Here is a 17,276-nt window from a genome sequence, read left to right as displayed (position 1 = left end):
CCTTGTGGACTATATTGTATTATATATGTAACTGTTTTTATATGTGTAAATAAACAAACAAACAAAACAAACAAACAAACACTGGCATTTAAAGCGTAAAAATTCAAAAATTCCTGCACCAGAATGCAGGAAATTAAGTTTTTGTAACAAAATAATCGTGTGTGTGTGTGTGTGTGTGTGTGTGTGTGTGTGTGTGTGTGTGTGTGTGTGTGTGTGTGTGTGTGTGTGTGTGTGTGTGTGTGTGTGTGTGTGTGTGTGTGTGTGTGTGTGTGTGTGTGTGTGAGAGAGAGAATGACGGACAATTGCTTGCTGTGAGAGAGAGAGAGAGAGAGAGAGAGAGAGAGAGAGAGAACGAGTGAGATAGAGAGAGAGAGAGAGAGAGAGAGAGAGAGAGAGAGAGAGAGAGAGAATTAAGTACATTTGCTGAAATACAGTTGTTCTTAATTTTCTCACTTGCTATGTGAGAATGTTAGTTATTATGTTCTCAATGCCCCTTGCATTGTATGAGTTGTGTGGAAGCGTTTGCTAGTTCTAGTGCTATCCCTTTGTACATTGTGGCTGTGTCTGACAAAAGTTAACAATAAATAATGGTATTAGGAATACATTTGCCTCCTGCGTGAACTGTGCATAGCTGAATAGACTGTATTTTAACGCCGGTCATATGGTGGTACTTGGAGAGCCAGCTACGTTCTCAGGTGGTACTTGGTGTAAAAAGTTTGAGAACCACTGCTCTACAGGAAGGGACAGATCAGGCTGTTCTTCCTGAGGAGACTCGTTCGACGTGTGCAACCGACTGCTGCTATCTTTCTACCAGTTGGTTGTAGCCAGTGTCCTCTTTTTTGCTGTGGTGTGCTGGGGGGGAAACATCAGTTCGAGGGACTCCAGCAAGCTGAACAAGCTGGTGAAGAAGGGTAGCTCCGTAGTGGGTGGTGAGCTGGCTAATCTAGAGGTGATGGCTGAGAGGATCGCCTGGGCCGGTCCTTTATACCGGCAGCCATCAGGCTCTACAACCAAGGGCTCGGACGACCGGCCCTGCTGCCAGAATGATCGCTGTCAGAACTCTGGAAGTGAGAACTCATATCCATGTGTACTCATTGTACTTTCTTTTTTTATCGACTTTTTCTCCCCATTTTCTATTTTTCTCCCATCCCAATTTCGTATTATCCAATTCTTCCCTCCCCTGTCTTGATCGTTACTAGACTATGCCTCCCACAGGTCTGTTGGAGTGAGGACAAGCCTTGCATCACGTGTCCCCTCCGGTACACGAGGAGGCAGCCTGTCGCATCTTTTCACCGCAGCAGCTCGAACTCTCAGTGGCGAGGAGTAACGCATGGGAGGCTCACGCTGCCCCCGCTACTTCCTACTTCCGTCGGACCGGTGTCACCAAACTGACCTGTAGGAGTCGCTGTCCACAACGTCAAATCCCCACCCACCGGCTTTCCCACCCTCTAACACTTGCCAATTGTGTTAGTATGAACAACCGGCCAGCCGGTAGCAACGCCGAGAGCTAGGCTCATACCCAGCGTCTCCTGCGTTAAAGGCGAGCGCCTTGCCCACTGCGCCAATCAGCTGCCCGTCTACTCATTGTACTTTTAGTTTTTTGTACTTTATTCTTTTTTTCTTTTTTTTTTATGTTTTTGGTAGATTTTTATTGTTTTTACTAACGGGCAGTCCGGTAGAGAGAGAGAGAGAGAGAGAGAGAGGAAAAACGGGAGACAGAGCGGGGGGAAGACATTCGGAAAAGTACGCCGGGTCCGGGAATCAAACCTGGGTCGGCCGCTTCGCGACGCAGAACATTACATGGTTCGCCACTTGGGCGCCCAGTTTTTTGTACTTTTATATTGTATTTGTATTTATATTTTATATTGTATCTATAGTGTATATAGATACTGGACTGTATAGGACTGTGAAGCTCTGTATTCCCCCCTGTATCCCCCCCCATGCTGCTTTGACACCTGAATTTCCCCAAGGGGATTATTAAAGGATCATCTTTATCTTTATTTATGGCATCAAGAACAATTCCTCGTGTGAACAACAACCATCTCACATACGGTATATTCTGTACCTCCCAAGGTTCCCAGCATGGGCCCAAAGTTTGTGTCGTTCATCAAACCACCAGATCTGCATTTTGACCTACTTTTACACACACACACACGCACACGCACACACACACACACACACACACACACACACACACACACACACACACACACACACACACACACACACACACACACACACACACACACACACACACACACACACACACACACACACACACACACACACACACACACACACACACACAAAATACCCAGCGAGCCGGTGCACACTGTAGCCAACAATCTCTGTGGACTGGGATGTTCCCGGTGGAGATGGGATGTAAGGAGACTGGGAAGCGGAGCCAAGCCGGAACAAATCGGAACATTCCACGAGGGGAAAGGCTTCCTAAATGGTTTTTCAAAAATGTCCAATGTGATAACTACTTTCATTTTGAGAAACATATACTGTATATGAGCATGATGTAGGCATGCTGCAGCATTGTGCTACATGCATAATTATATATTTTTTTTCTCAGATCATGGATGTGGTTCAGAGTTTCTAAGTGGAGCAGAGGCACCCCCCCCCCCTTTCCAGAAAGAGGACTATTATTTGCATGGAGAAGAGCCAAGCAGAGAGGACTTCCTGGGAGGAAGAAGAGCAATTCCCTCACGCATAAATTATGAATGTGGTTTACATGAAGCGCTGGGGAACGTATCCAGCGCAACACATAGCGACACTCCCTACACGAGCAACACAAGCTGAGTAAGGGTCTCGTTCCCGGCGTCTTCCTGTGCTACTTCCTGTACATCCAAGCATCATGCGTCTAAATACTGACACACTACCATAAATATGCCCTGAGCATCCATGACATGATTATATGAACAGTTATATCAAAACCTCAAATGCTTGTGCAGAGGGTGTGGGCAGGCGGTGATGAACCACTCACTGCAATACTGGTGGGTTGAACTATGAAAAATAGGATCTCGTTCTCTCATGCTTCAAGCCATATCCAATTGCAGTTGCTGCAACAGCAAATTATTCAGATTATCTGACAATGAATATTGTACAGTGAACCTAAGCATCACTCTGAAGATATACTGTAGAACTGAGCGGCAAGGGTCTGTATTCTGGAAGCTGAATTTCAAAGATAGTGGTATGAGCTGCCTGGGACACTCTCTCCCATCCTGTCTCATCTCTCTCACTGGCCACACTGCGCTGTTAATATTTAAAGCCTCCTCTCCCTCCACTCTGCTGTCCCTCGTATGAAGAGGCTTGTGTCTCCGCACCTGCCGTCTAATCACCACACCACCTACAAGAAGACCAGGATCTCCATGCATCAGCGTCAGATCTTCGTTTAATGACGGCCTGCTTCACCCTCCTGCTTCCCACCGGTCACGGATACCCACCCGCCAGGCTCAAGACACACACACACACCGCACTGGAGTGCGTAAACCTTTTGCAATGTATTATTAAATGTTCTTCTGGGTTGAAATTTCCTCTGTCTCCCGTGTTGTGCATTTTAGCCTACCTGTAACCGGTTCCTAACAACCTCTTACTTTTATTTGGTTACCAAGTAACGTACGTGCACTCAAAGTGCTTGTTTTTGCCACTGAAACAGAAATCTCACTGGCACATGTGTGTCTGCAAGCAGGGTGAGAAGAGCATTTATGCGGGTGAACACCAGAAAGGCAGCTGGCCCAGATGGGATAACAGGACATATACTTAAGTCCTGTGCTAACCAGCTAGCCCCAGTGTTCACCACCATATTTAATCTATCCCTGGCTGAGTCTGTGGTCCCTGCCTGCTTCAAGGTGTCCACTATAATACCGGTACCAAAGAAATCCTCCCCAACAGGTCTTAATGACTACAGACCGGTGGCACTCACCTCTGTGGTCATGAAATGTTTTGAGAGGCTGGTTAAGGATTACATTTGTGCCTCCCTACCCAGTGATATGGACCCTTTGCAATTTGCATACAGGCCAAACAGGTCCACTGACGATGCAGTCTCCCAAGTACTACACAGTACCCTCTCTCACCTAGACTGCCAGAAGGGGGGCTATGTGAGACTGTTGTTCATTGACTACAGCTCAGCGTTCAACACCATAGTCCCCACCAGACTGGTGGACAAGCTGATCGAGCTGGGTCTGAGCTCCGCTCTGAGCGCCTGGATACTGGACTTTCTGAGTGAAAGGCCCCAGGCGGTCAGGGTGGGGGGTCAGACCTCCAACACCATCACCCTGAGTATCGGGTCCCCCCAGGGCTGTGTTCTGAGACCCCTGCTGTATTCACTATACACACATGATTGTGTGGCCAAGTTCAGCTCCAACTCCATAGTGAAGTTTGCGGACGACACAGTGGTGGTGCGGCTGATCTCCGACAACGACGAGAAGGCCTACCGGGAGGAGGTTGAGGTACTGGAACGCTGGTTCCAGGACAACAGCCTGCTCCTGAACATAAACGGGGATACCGTGGACAGGGTGAGCAGCTTCAAGTACCTGAGGGTCCACATCTCAGAAGACCTGACATGGACAACACACATAGACTCAGTCGTAAAGAAGGCGAAGCATCGCCTCTACCACCTGAGACAGTTAAGGAAGTTCAGAGTATCGGGGAAGATACTCCAGTCCTTCTACTCCGGAGCTGTAGAGAGCATCTTGACTGGAAACATCACTGCCTGGTATGGAAACAGCAAGGCACAGGACAAGAAGGCCCTACAGAGAGTGGTGCGCTCAGCTGAGCGTACTACGGGTATTGCACTACCACCCCTGCAGGTCTTATATAACAAGAGGTGCAAATCCAGAGCCTGCAGAATAATGAAAGACCCTCACCACCCCAACAACAGCCTGTTCAAGCTGCTGAGGTCAGGCAAACGCCTGCGAACACCAGCAACTAGGACAGAGAGACTTCGGCTCAGCTTCTTCCCCCAGGCCATCAGAGTCTTGAACACTGAACTCTCCACACACAAGCACACACGAGCACACACACAACACACACACTGTATACGCTCGCTCACACACTAGCAGTCACTTTAGCATGAACACACACACACACATGCTGCACACGCTCACACTCAACGGTCACTTTACACAATGAAAAGGTCACTTAAAAAAAATAAAAAAGAACGGGAGTGGTTCTTGTATAGTAAATAGATGGATATAGCAAGTTAGCATAAGGACACATAGTATAAATGTAGATTGTATAGTATAGTAGTGTACATAACACCCAGTGCCTCATCCGTAGTTAACATTGTATTGCACTATCGCAGGACCTTAGCATGTCTTACCATGCTTTTTGTATACTTTATGTACATTATACCTGTTATGTCTTATTCTTATTACTTGTATTATTGCACAAATGTCTTATTCTCATTCCTATTCTTATTACTTGTATTATTGCACAATCGCTGCGGGCATGACCCCCCGCATTTCACTGTATGCTTGTATGCCGTGACAAATAAAACTCTTGACTTGACTTGACTACCTTACCTAAACGACAAAACAATGGTTTGTTTGTGCATTTCCAAATTGTGCTGACAAAATGTCCCTCACTTTGCATAGTTTGCATGTGCTACATGGACCCAACACTCCAGACATCCTCGCTGTACCAAAACCTGTAATTTTCCTCAAGAAATCTGCCATTCCATGAGTAGAGAGCTGCTGAAGTGCAGACAGAGCGGAGATAATGTAATGAAAATTATTACAAATGGTAACTGTGACTGTTTGGATTGACAATAAGCATTAAGCATCAGGTATAACGTTATTGCAATAAGCTCGATAAACAGATAATATCTGGATCAAGGACTATCTCACTGACAGGCTGCAGTACGTCAGACTACAGGACAGTCAGTCTGACGTACTGGTGAGCAACACGGCGCCCCCCAAGGAAATGTGCTGTCAGTGTCACCTTTCCTTTTCACCCTCTATACCTCAGACTTCTGCCACAACTCAAGCGGGTGCCACCTGCAGAAGTTCTCTGACGACTCCTCCATCGTAAGCTACATCACAGACGACGATGAGGAGGAGGAGGAGTATAGAGCCCTGGTGGAGAGCTTTGTAGGGTGGAGCGACAGCAACCACCTCCAACTCAACACCAGTAAAACCAAAGAGCTTCCGGAGGGGCAAGAAGAGGCCCCCCACGATTCCCATCACCATCTGAGGGGATGAGGTGGAGGTGGTGGAGTCATATAAGTCCCTTGGTGTACACCTGAACAATAAACTGGACTGGTCGGACAACACAGAGGCCCTCTACAGGAAGGGACAGAGCAGACTGTTCTTCCTGAGGAGACTCGGGTCCTTCAATGTTTGCAATAGACTGCTGCAGTCATTCTACCAGTCTGTAGTGGCCAGCGTCCTCTTCTATGCTGTGGCATGCTGGGGGGGCTACTCGAGGGACAACAACAAACTGAACAAGCTGGTGAGGAAGGCTAGCTCTGTGGTCAGCCTAGAGGTGGTGGCAGAGAGGGCAATGAGAAGGAAGCTGGCTGCTATCCTGGAGAATCCCTCCCACCCCCTCTACGATGAGCTAGTCAAGATGAGTATGTGACATTGATGCAGTGCATGTGTGTGTGTGTGTGTGCATGTGTGTGTGTGTGTGTGTGTGTGTGTGTGTGTGTCTATGTGTGTGTGTGTGTGTGTGTGTGTGTGTGTGTGTGTGTGTCTATGTGTGTGTGTGTGTGTCTATGTGTATGTGTGTGTGTCTATGTGTGTGTGTCTGTGTGTGTGTGTGTGTGTGTGTGTGTGTGTGTGTGTGTGTGTGTGTGTGTGTGTGTGTGTGTGTGTGTGTGTGTGTGTGTGTATAGGCCTACGGTGACGCCATCCATCTTACCAGCATGTAGAGGTTCTCCCAGAAGTCCTGTGTCATGAGGCGGAAGAGAGCCAGGAAGGCCCAGCCAAAGCTGTCAAAGCTGGTGTAGCCGTAGTTTGGGTTCTTCCCAGCTTTCATGCATGTGAATCCCTCTGGGCAGCGGCTGAAAGGGGGGCAATGGAAAGGGGCACAAAACAATGACTCAGCATTATTTCCTTACAAACAAATGTAGCGACCGGGTGGCGGGTTATAGGAGAAGGGGAAGGGGTCTGGGTACCAGGACGAGGAGGAGGAGGAAGAGGAAGAGGAAGAGGAAGAGGAAGAGGAAGAGGAAGAGGAGGAGGAGGAGGAGGAGGAGGAGGAGGAGGAGGAGGAGGGCAGAGAGGCCTGCTACTCACCCAGAGTCCGAGCTATTACCACAGAGAAGAGCATCAAGCTGGCCTGGCAGGAAGTAGAAATTGGCTGAGGAGGAGAAAAAAAAGTCACAAGTCATTGTTTACAGCATTGCAGTCCGTTGGACATCAGTTCAAGCCTAAACTCTTAACTTCAAACTGCCAGCAAACTTTCTCATCAGTGTACTTCATTTAAATGTGATTTATGTCCATCTAGAGCCAAAAGGACATTGGCATATTTAGCATCGGGATGCGTGGGCTCTGTGCTCTAAATTCCTAGAGGACACTGTAGCGCCTGGCTCATTGTTGTTGGCCAAGAGCAACGCTTTTCACACACTTACTGTCATTCATGATGTATTCGTTCCACTCGAAGCCCTTACTGCCGTTGGCCAGGTAATTCTCAGTTTGATTGATTGGCCAGATGACACACTTTTGGCGCAGGTTGCCCATGAAGAGCTGGAGGCCGATGAGGGCAAAGACACTGAGGCAGAAGACGGTCAGGATCATGACGTCCGACAGCTTCTTCACTGACTGGATCAAGGCGCCAACAATGGTCTTCAGGCCTGCAGGGCAGCCGCACACAGACAAACACATACACAAACCATGCAGGTGATGCAAGAGTTGCCAATGCCTCACATCTGTATGAGTGTCTCTGGGGATTTTACAGGTATAGTACTCTAATACTGTTGTAGGTGATGTGATACTGGTCATATGATAATCTCTTCCAAGAGATCTGTCTCTATAGTCTGTTCAGACTAGATTGTGGTAAGAACATGGGAGATGTGCATGTACTGTAGCACTACAAAATAAAAGGTACCTTAACAATACAAAAGTACTGACATTTCACAAGTTAGAGGATAATGTAAATCTTTATGATTTATCTTTATCAAAGATGCATACGGTAATGTACATGTATATTGTAGATGTCTTATGAGTGGCCTCCCATGCTGGAGAACTTCAGAATGAAAGTTCAAATGAATAAAAACTACTAAATACTGCACTAAAATAATATTTTATCCCTGCGTGGGACGGACCTGGGATGTGGGGGAGCCCTATTTCTGGGGGTGGATGGCGGGAAAGGGGGGGTCCCTCTTATGGGGGTCTGGGAGGCTGAACGCAGCCATATTCAAGGGGCCCATGTTAGTGCATTGTTGTGTTATGGATGTCATTGTAAGTATTGTCTGTCTAGTGTTGTTTGTCTATAAATGTTAATAAAAAAATAATAATAATATTTTATAATATATTATAAGCAGAATAGGATTTCAGTGTTGGATATGGGTAGTAGTAATACAAATTGGACATGGGAAATCGACAAAGTAGGACATACAAAACATCATCGTTAAGATTAAAAAACAAACAGGAAATATTCAGGAGCCTTTCCCTTCTCTTCAGAGCTGCCAGGACACAGTCCACACAATATCCCAATACCGAAACCAACTGCCCCACAAAACAGGCTCTTAGACTAGTTTGGGCCAGAATGAGAAGATTAGACCTCCGGAGAGATGTTTGACTGCGTTACCGAGTGGCGGCTCGAGTGACAAAAGAAGGGAAAGACTCTGTAGAGTGAGAGGAAAAAAATCCATAAGAAAGAGAGAAACACAGCAGCACAACGAGGAGGAGGAGGGGAGGCATGAGAGAGGGGGGAGGCACAGGCAAGGGGGGAGGGGGAGAGGCACAGGCAAGGGGGGAGGGGGCTAGAAACCAGAGCATGCAGGTCATTTAAACTCCAAGGCTGAACAGGAGCAGTTCAATGCCAGTGGCCAAAATCGGCGGCACTTTCTTGAACTGTCTTGTGTACTTGTGTTAGGGTTAGGCACTGACTCCCCTTACCCCGACCGTGCGGTCTGTCTCTTCCAAATTATCTACTTACTAAAGACAAAACGGCTTTACCTGACGGGACAGGCGTCGACTGGCATCATTCGCGTGGGGTCCAGGGGGAGCTCAAACCTGGAACCAGGATGGCCCTCCACCTGACCCCCCTTTCTGTTTGTTATAAACAGGTACAGTAGGCTCTGGTTGCAAAGATATGCTCTAAATTTAGGCTTTCAAATTGTATTCACACATTCCCGGTGAAATGAAACTAATAAGGTCAAATGGAAAGTGTCGAATTTGTGTCAAAATCTAGGGTAGATGAGAAAAATCTACATAAAACCACCAATGTATTATTTTATAAGGCATTTCATTACAATATGCCCAAATGTTGTTTGTATTTGGGATCTTCTGAGGTCATGCCCTCCATTTGAGATACACTTGAAAAAAATGGAAGCGATTCACAGCTGTTTTGAGTAAAATAAATGGTTCAACATCCTCAATCAGTAGACAGATGCGTGTGGTCACTGTCACTCAAAAGGGTCAATAGGTCATTCAACCATCCCACCAGCGTCCCCCAACCTTTATAATGAGAGTAGAAATACTTTTTGCTTTTTTTTGTGTCATATCATTCAAGTCGTCGTAAAAATACAAATTAGTAATCAAACAAAGAGAAAGAAAAAGGGCAAATTAAACTTTCAATGCCATTTGTCAGCCAAGCTCTTAGTAGGCTAATATTGTAAAGCGAGTGACTGAAAAGCATCATGCAGCATAAGAGATATGTTCACAAACTAGGCTTGGCAGTCTTCATACATAAATAATATGTAGATTCTGTGGGATCTCACTTAGAGCTATGTCGCTGCTCATCCTAACACGGACGTTTACAAGGTTTCTCTTAATCGGGTCGAAAGAAATGTTTTCATAAATTTCATCCTTGCTTTTGATAGAAACATGGGGTGTTTGTTACACCTTTGATTCCAATCCAATCACTACATTTGCAGTATATTATCTTCGTATTATGTTATGTATCTTCCTGTTGTACTCAGACCTCACACCACAAGAACCGTATTGTTTCTTTTGTTACTCAAATCGGTACAAATTTGTCAAGCTATTCCTAATTATAATTCCTTAGCTGATCTGTCCCGTGTACAATCACCTCATGTTTGTCTTCAAGAGTACTACATTTTTAGCATCTTAATCAATTCTTAATACGTAAGTATTTGCCACAATTTTTTCTTTGATAATAAAAAGGGTTTTTGCTCAGCCCGAAAATCTAGTGAAGCCAGTGGCTCAAAGGTTATTTCTGAGGAGCAACACAGCTGGCTGCCTGAACACTAGCCTCATTCATGATGAGATGCTGGGGAAGAGAAGAACGCAGACACGTTGGAGCGCCCTGGAGTAGACTGCAAAGCCTATCAAAAATGTATTATTACCATTTTTGATAATTTGAGAGAAAAAAATATCAAAAAAATGGTTATCTCCAATTATTTTATTTTTTTAGTTGCTTAAAAAAATCATAATCATAATAGTGAGTAAGAAAAAAAAGGGTGAGAGGATCAGCCTTAGTGTTTAAACTTAGTCTCACCTGGAATGACAGAGATAGTTTTCAATGCTCGGAGAACCCTGAACGTTCTGAGTGCAGATACATTGCCCAGGTCCACAAACTCTGTTACATATCTGAAACAGGGGAAGGATCACACACAGAACAGACACCAATGACAAAACCACACACGCCAAAGAGCACGACACCACCGAACCAGGAGGAGACGCCACGCACAGAGCCTGTCCACGGAGGAAGAGGACGAGGAGGAAGGGGGAAAGGAAGGGAAACCAAAGAGAGAAAGGAAAAAAAAACACACGCACACCTAACACCGATCCCGCCCCTCCCCCAAGTCCTGTCTTACCTGGAATTACAGAAATAGTTTTCAATGCCCTCAACACCCTGAACGTGCGCAGAGCTGAGACATTGCCTAGGTTTACAAACTCTGTTATATACCTGCAGGATCAAACCACAGTTACAACAGCCGGTTATTTACAGGAAGATTATCAAGCGAAAATGAAAAAAAGTAAGCTGACATTTTACTGATCATGAAAGCCAAGTCAGATTTCTTTAAACAAATTTGGAAATTCGATTTCTTGAGAATGTCAATTGGAAAAATAGTTTTATACTGTATCACACTTCACATTAACCTGCAGTCCAACATGATGAACATGATGATCAACTAGAGTACTGTACTGTACAGTATGTATTATGTCACTTTACTTACATAAGTCAACAGATACCATGTATATATATAAAGGTCCTTCTGAATATAGGGATTTATTTTCTCCATATCACCGGCCCTAATATAATTGTCGTTATACTGGCTATTGAACCACTAATGGGTGCAATATAATATCTAACAGCTGCGAGCTATAAATGTGATCTTGTGGTTCTCTTGATTGAAAGGAGGAACAGTGAATGAGAGAGAGAGAGAGAGATGAGAGAGAGAGAGAGAGAGAGAGAAGAGAGAGAGAGAGAGAGAGAGAGAGAGAGAGAGAGAGAGAGAGAGAGAGAGAGAGAGAGAGAGCGAAGCGAGCGAGAGAGAGAGAGAGAGAGAGAGAGAGAGAGAGAGAGGGAAGAGAGTCAGATAGATGCATGGTTTCAGATGAAGACTGTTCTCAAGGAGCAGTGGAGGGCCTGGTGGAGGCCCTCATTCCCAAAGTGAGGAAATCAGTAGAGTCTTATTTCAATGGATTCAGGAAGAAAGAGAGAGAGAGAGAGAGAGAGAGAGAGAGAGAGAGAGAGAGAGAGAGAGAGAGTCAGAAAGAGAGTCAGAAAGAGCAAGAGAGTCAGAAAGAGAAGTCAGAAAGAGCAAGAGAGTCAGAAAGAGAGAGAGAGAGACATGAAGAGAGATAGAATCAGAAAGAGAGTCAGAAAGAGATAGCGAGGGTGAGTCAGAAAGAGAAAGAGAGAGAGAGTCAGAAAGAGAGAGCGAGAGAGTCAGAAAGAGAGAAAGAGAGAGAGAGTCAGAAAGAGAGAGCGAGAGAGTCAGAAAGAGAGAGCGAGAGTGAGAGTCAGAAAGAGAAAGAGAAAGAGATAAAGAGCGAGACAGAGTCAGAAAGAGAGAAATAATCAGAAATAGAGAAATAGTCAGAGAAAGAGTCAGAAAGAGAGAGAGAAAGAGAGAGAAATAATCAGGAAAGAGATAAAGAGAAAGAGACAGCAGGAAGGAGGGAGAGAGAAAGGAAAGGAAGAAGAAAGAAAGAAAGAAAGAAAGAAAGAAAGAAAGAAAGAAAGAAAAGAAAGAAAGAAAGAAAGAAAGAAAGAAGAAGAAAGAAGAAGAAAGAAAGAAAGAAGGAAAGAAAGAAAGAAAGAAAGAAAGAAAGAAAGAAAGAAGAAAGAAAGAAAGAAAGAAAGAAAGAAAGAAAGAAAGAAAGAAAGAAGAAAGAAAAGAAAGAAGGGAAAGAAAGAAAGAAAGAAAGAAAGAAAGAAAGAAAGAAAGAAAGAAGAAAGAAAGAAAGAAAGAAAGAAAGAAAGTAAGAAAGAAAGAAAGAAAGAAAGAAAGAAAGAAAGAAAGAAAGAAAGAAAGAAAGAAAGAAAGAAAGAAAGAAAGAAAGAAAGAAAGAAAGAAAGAAGAAAAAGAAAGAAAGAAAGAAAGAAAGAAAGAAAGAAAGAAAGAAAGAAGAAAGAAAAGAAAGAAAAAGGAAAGGCACACAATCATCACTGGCATTGATTGCTACTGTCTGAGTTTCCTCACTGGTGCACTGACCTGTCGCTAATCAACTGTGATATTTTGTAAATGATTTCAAAGGGTCCCTCACCGTGCTAGAAAGGGACGGTTGGTTTCTATTAATATATACGGGATACTTACGCCATAGAGATGACCATGAAATCCAGCCAATTCCATGGGTCCCGCAGGAACGTAAAGCCGTCTATACAGAATCCTCGCGCACATATTTTTACAAGAGACTCAAATGTATAAATTCCCGTGAATGTGTACCTGAAACACAGGAAAAAGACAAGAAAAGACAAAGACAAAAAAAGCATTGACAGAATCAGTCCACCGTGCTAGATCAAGGCTCAACCATGACTCAACATCTTGTGCTTTCATTCGCTGGAAAAATGCCAAAGTAGGGATAGCAAGAGCAAGATACATTTCGAAGTTGAAAGTCTAGCATAAATTCTAGTGATAGTTTAATAGCTGACAGTTTAATAGCTGAAACTCTGTATTGGCAGTAAACAGGCGTTTAAACAAGGCTGAGATGAGGCAGTTACACAATATACTGTTCATAGAGGGAGAAGTGTACTTACTCTACTTGTTTGGACCACTCCGGAGGATCACTAAAAGTCATGAATATACAGTTGGTCAAAATAGTACACATAATGATCATGCTGAAAAGAGTGGGGAACCAGTTAAGGAAAAACACACATATAGAGGCTCACATTTACGTTTACATTTAGTCATTTAGCTGACACAATGTTCAATGTTCAATGTTCAATGCTGTACAATGTTCACAATGTCAATACTTAACCATGACTAAAGCTAACAATCTTAATGATATCTCCCTTTATATATACTGTGATGTTATTTCTAGAACCAGTGAACTGCAGTGGCACTTAACCTTTAGTGAAAGGCTTCTGGTCAGAAAACCGTACAGGCAGCACTTAACAGTAGGGTGGTTAAGTGTTGCTACACACGGCCACGTACAGTACTGTATTTTTTCCCACACAAAGGCCATTATTTCCTCCATGAAATATTCAACCCATGTATATATAGGTGGAAGTACATGGCTCGTTCTCAGTGACGACATGACCTCAACACTGTAAGGCATTTACCGCAAGAAGGGTGCACACGAAGTCAACCCTCAAAATGAACGTTATTAGTTTAAAGGATATATTTTTCAAACCACACATTAAGGCGAGCCAGATGGCCAGTAATGGCTGAGAACGGGAAGGGCGATATCCTGATAGTCATGGTGAAATTGCACGAGTGTGTGTGCGTACTGTATACGCACACACACTAGGGCAGAGCGATTTGAAGAAGAAATCATATTGTGATTGTGCAACTGCAATACCATTCATGATATTGGAGGGAATGACAATTTGTGCTTCATCAGTTTCCTCTTCATTGGAAAAAGTATTAAAATGATCGCAATGTGATTTTTTGCACAGGTCTGTCACAAACAAAAAGTCTGTGGAATACAATTAGTAGGGCCAGGGCTTCTACGTAGCACCACACTACTTAATTTAGAATGGTATTTTGGCCATCTTTATGTGGATATTTAAGATTCATAATATACAGAGACTCAACTGGATTTGTGTGGCTGTTCAAATAGCAGTGGAATCTAAATTAGTCTTGAATCTCGACTCTTGTGATTCCACCCTTCATATACTATCTTGCCTTGTGGCGGTGTGTGACTATAGACGACACAGAGAGCAGATGAATGAGGGGGCTAGTATCATTTGGGGGATCAGTTTCAATGTCATTTTCTGCATCTAATAACTCAACGACCGAGCTGACCTACCTACAGTACAAGGGAATTGCTTAGATCTGCAGAAACTACTGCTGTAACTGATTGGCTTCCTACCCCTCTCCATTTCTTTAATTAAAGGTTCTCTTTACAAAGAGGGCCACAGCCTCCACCGGCTAGACTGATGTGTTCTGGCCGCACCTGTGAGAGGGATGGCATTCTATTTAAATCACTGTGGGCTAGCAAAGTATAAGCTTGTTCAGCATTGAGGTTGAGTCGTGTTTAGTATCGATCTTGTGCCTTACAGTGATAACAGGGTCTTATATCTCCTATGAGAACTAATGTAATCTTGTACTGAGTCCTAAATTTGATTTTACGAGGGGAAAAATGGGGTGAGACAATTTCACTTGTTTCAATGCAACTGAACTTCACTCAAACTAAGTGACAATATCTTCATATAATGCAGCTCATACCTCTATGCTGGAATATTGGAATATGGATTCTTACAACCACTAAAGAAAATTGTGAGTACACAAGTTCAAGTTCAACTCAAGTTCAGACCTCTGTTACTCTATTTCATTAGCACTCAAAGTGATTTTCCTTTTTTGCATTAGTAACTTCAGAATGTTATCTTTCAAAAGAGACCAGGCTCATGCATGTGCTATACGTATAACGTATAAAGCTAAGCTTTGCAAAAAAAGTATGCAGTCCTCAAGTTCAAGTAAAAAAAAATTGCCACTTTTCTGGGTGCCTGCTGATTAACATAATAAAATAACTTGCTTTGAGAAAAAGCCGAAGTTTATACCTGAAAACCAATTAAATGTTCTCTACACATTGCCAGAACTGATTTATCTATTTCACCTATTTAATTAAGACTCAATACAAGATGAAATGGCATGATAAGATGAGAGATTTGGCCAGGACTTCCACCTTCTTGTCTTGACCCCCCCCCCCCCCCCCCCCCCCTGATGGCAGCTCTAAGTCCTCCTGACTAACCATGACATAAGTGTCCTCTCCTACAGCACTACATAGGCACATGAAACAGCAAGCAGTAGCAGCGTGATGGAAGGCAACATCATCACCGTCATGAATAATAGACACCTTGGACAGGAAACACTTTTGTCTCTCTCCCCCCGTTAAGACAGCCGTTTGAAAGGATATGAATGTATCAAAATTTTAATAGCTATTCGCCTAACCAGATTAAAAGGACTTATGAAGTACAAGGCAGGGTTGGCACTAAAGCGGAAGATTGTCTTCCACTATTTAGCACTATAAATGTCTGTGGAGAGAAGGATAAAGAGAGAGGATAGAGAGAGGAAGAGAGACAGAATGAGAGAGAGAGAGAGAGAGAGAGAGAGAGAGAGAGAGAGAGAGAGAGAGAGAGAGAGAGAGAGAGAGAGAGGAGAGAGAGAGAGAGAGAGAGAGAGAGAGAGAGAGAGAGAGAGAGAGAGAGAGAGAGAGAGAGAGAGAGAGAGAGAGAGGGAAAGAATCATTAAATATGTTCATTGGTAACATAGGATGCATAGCATAATCAATGCTGGTATCAATGTCTTACATACCAAAATATTGATATGTAACAAAAACATATAATATATATATATATTAGGTTACGACGGATACGAAATTATATACATTATATATGCACATAATAAAAACATAAAATAAATTGATCCATAATATTAACTGAAAAGTAGAAAAGTGAAAATCTATGGTCTGGGACTTTTTTTCTCCCCTCTCTCCCTGTCAGCCAGTCCCTGCCAACCAATCACAGCGATGCTTCCCACTCCCCCGGAAATGTTCAGTATGTAGAAATGTCCTGTTCGAAATGTTCAGCAACCTTGACTCATGTTTGCCTGTCATGGCTGTGGCGGTTTTGAAAGGAGGAGAGAAGGGGAGAGAGAGAGAGAGAGAGAGAGAGAGAGAGAGAGAGAGAGAGAGAGAGAGAGAGAGAGAGAGAGAGAGAGAGAGAGAGAAACCAAGAGGGGCTGGCAAAGCCTCTTTCAGCAGATAACCTCATAATTGTTTAAATAAAACATGGCAATTTGCATGCAACTTTAATGAGACTCTGTGTGCATTTGCAAAAGTGATATGTACCCTTGTGCTTTTTAACAAGGCCTCCCCCTCCCTGCATTAAGCCCCACAGAACCACTGGCCTAGTGTAGTGGAGACAGTGGAGTCGGAGGAGAGAGAGAGAGAGAGGAGAGAGAGAGAGAGAGAGAGAGAGAGAGAGAGAGATGAGAGAGAGAGAGAGAGAGGAGAGAGAGAGAGATGAAGGAGAGGAGGAGGGCGGAGCAGGTAGAGGAGGGGGAGGAAGAGGAGGAGGAGGAGGTAGATGGAGCAGTGAGAGGGCCTCTGGTCTCGGGGGCTCCTCACTGAGCAGAGGCGCCAGGCTCCAGGCGCCAAGGGAACGTACACATGAAATCATGTCCCACTCTGTAGCATGACGGTAAACAATCTGCCCAAACCCATGAGAAACAGGGTCGCTTTTTTGACACACAGCATGTTGACACTGACATGGAGATGTTCCGCAGAGCAGCGTTCGGAGAGCCTACGTACACCCAGAGGCCTAGACACTATTCCACCTCACGTGACCACTTGACATAATTGGACTGAAATCCACGGGCAAGATGAAGGCAGTTGTGTAATGGGCGAGTGGATTGTGTGATGAGGTAATCTTACGAGCTTCTATAGTTGCTATGTGGGTCAAAGGGGTACAGTAGGCTATGACACCATATTATACACTGTCAACATTCCAAGGCAGCAGTATGGTCAACT

General features: G+C 44.1%; 1 protein-coding gene across 1 annotated transcript in view; it reads right to left on the bottom strand.

Annotated features, from left to right (window-relative positions):
• The window catches only part of scn8aa (sodium channel, voltage gated, type VIII, alpha subunit a), a gene marked incomplete at both ends in the record, with an annotated part of 99,758 nt that overhangs the window by 59,920 nt on the left and 22,562 nt on the right, over positions 1–17,276 (bottom strand). The window contains 8 exon segments of the mRNA XM_084333161.1: positions 6,868–7,009; positions 7,245–7,308; positions 7,580–7,801; positions 10,633–10,724; positions 12,902–13,030; positions 13,342–13,422; positions 15,645–15,756; positions 15,759–15,780. Of these exon segments, the coding sequence (XP_084189287.1) occupies positions 6,868–7,009; positions 7,245–7,308; positions 7,580–7,801; positions 10,633–10,724; positions 12,902–13,030; positions 13,342–13,422; positions 15,645–15,756; positions 15,759–15,780 (864 nt within the window).

This window comes from Notolepis coatsorum (genome assembly GCF_963971535.1).
Source record: "Notolepis coatsorum genome assembly, chromosome: 17".
Lineage (NCBI taxonomy): Eukaryota > Metazoa > Chordata > Actinopteri > Aulopiformes > Paralepididae > Notolepis > Notolepis coatsorum.
The sequence above is the reverse complement of the archived record's forward strand: the minus strand, read 5'-3'. Positions and strand labels throughout refer to the sequence as shown.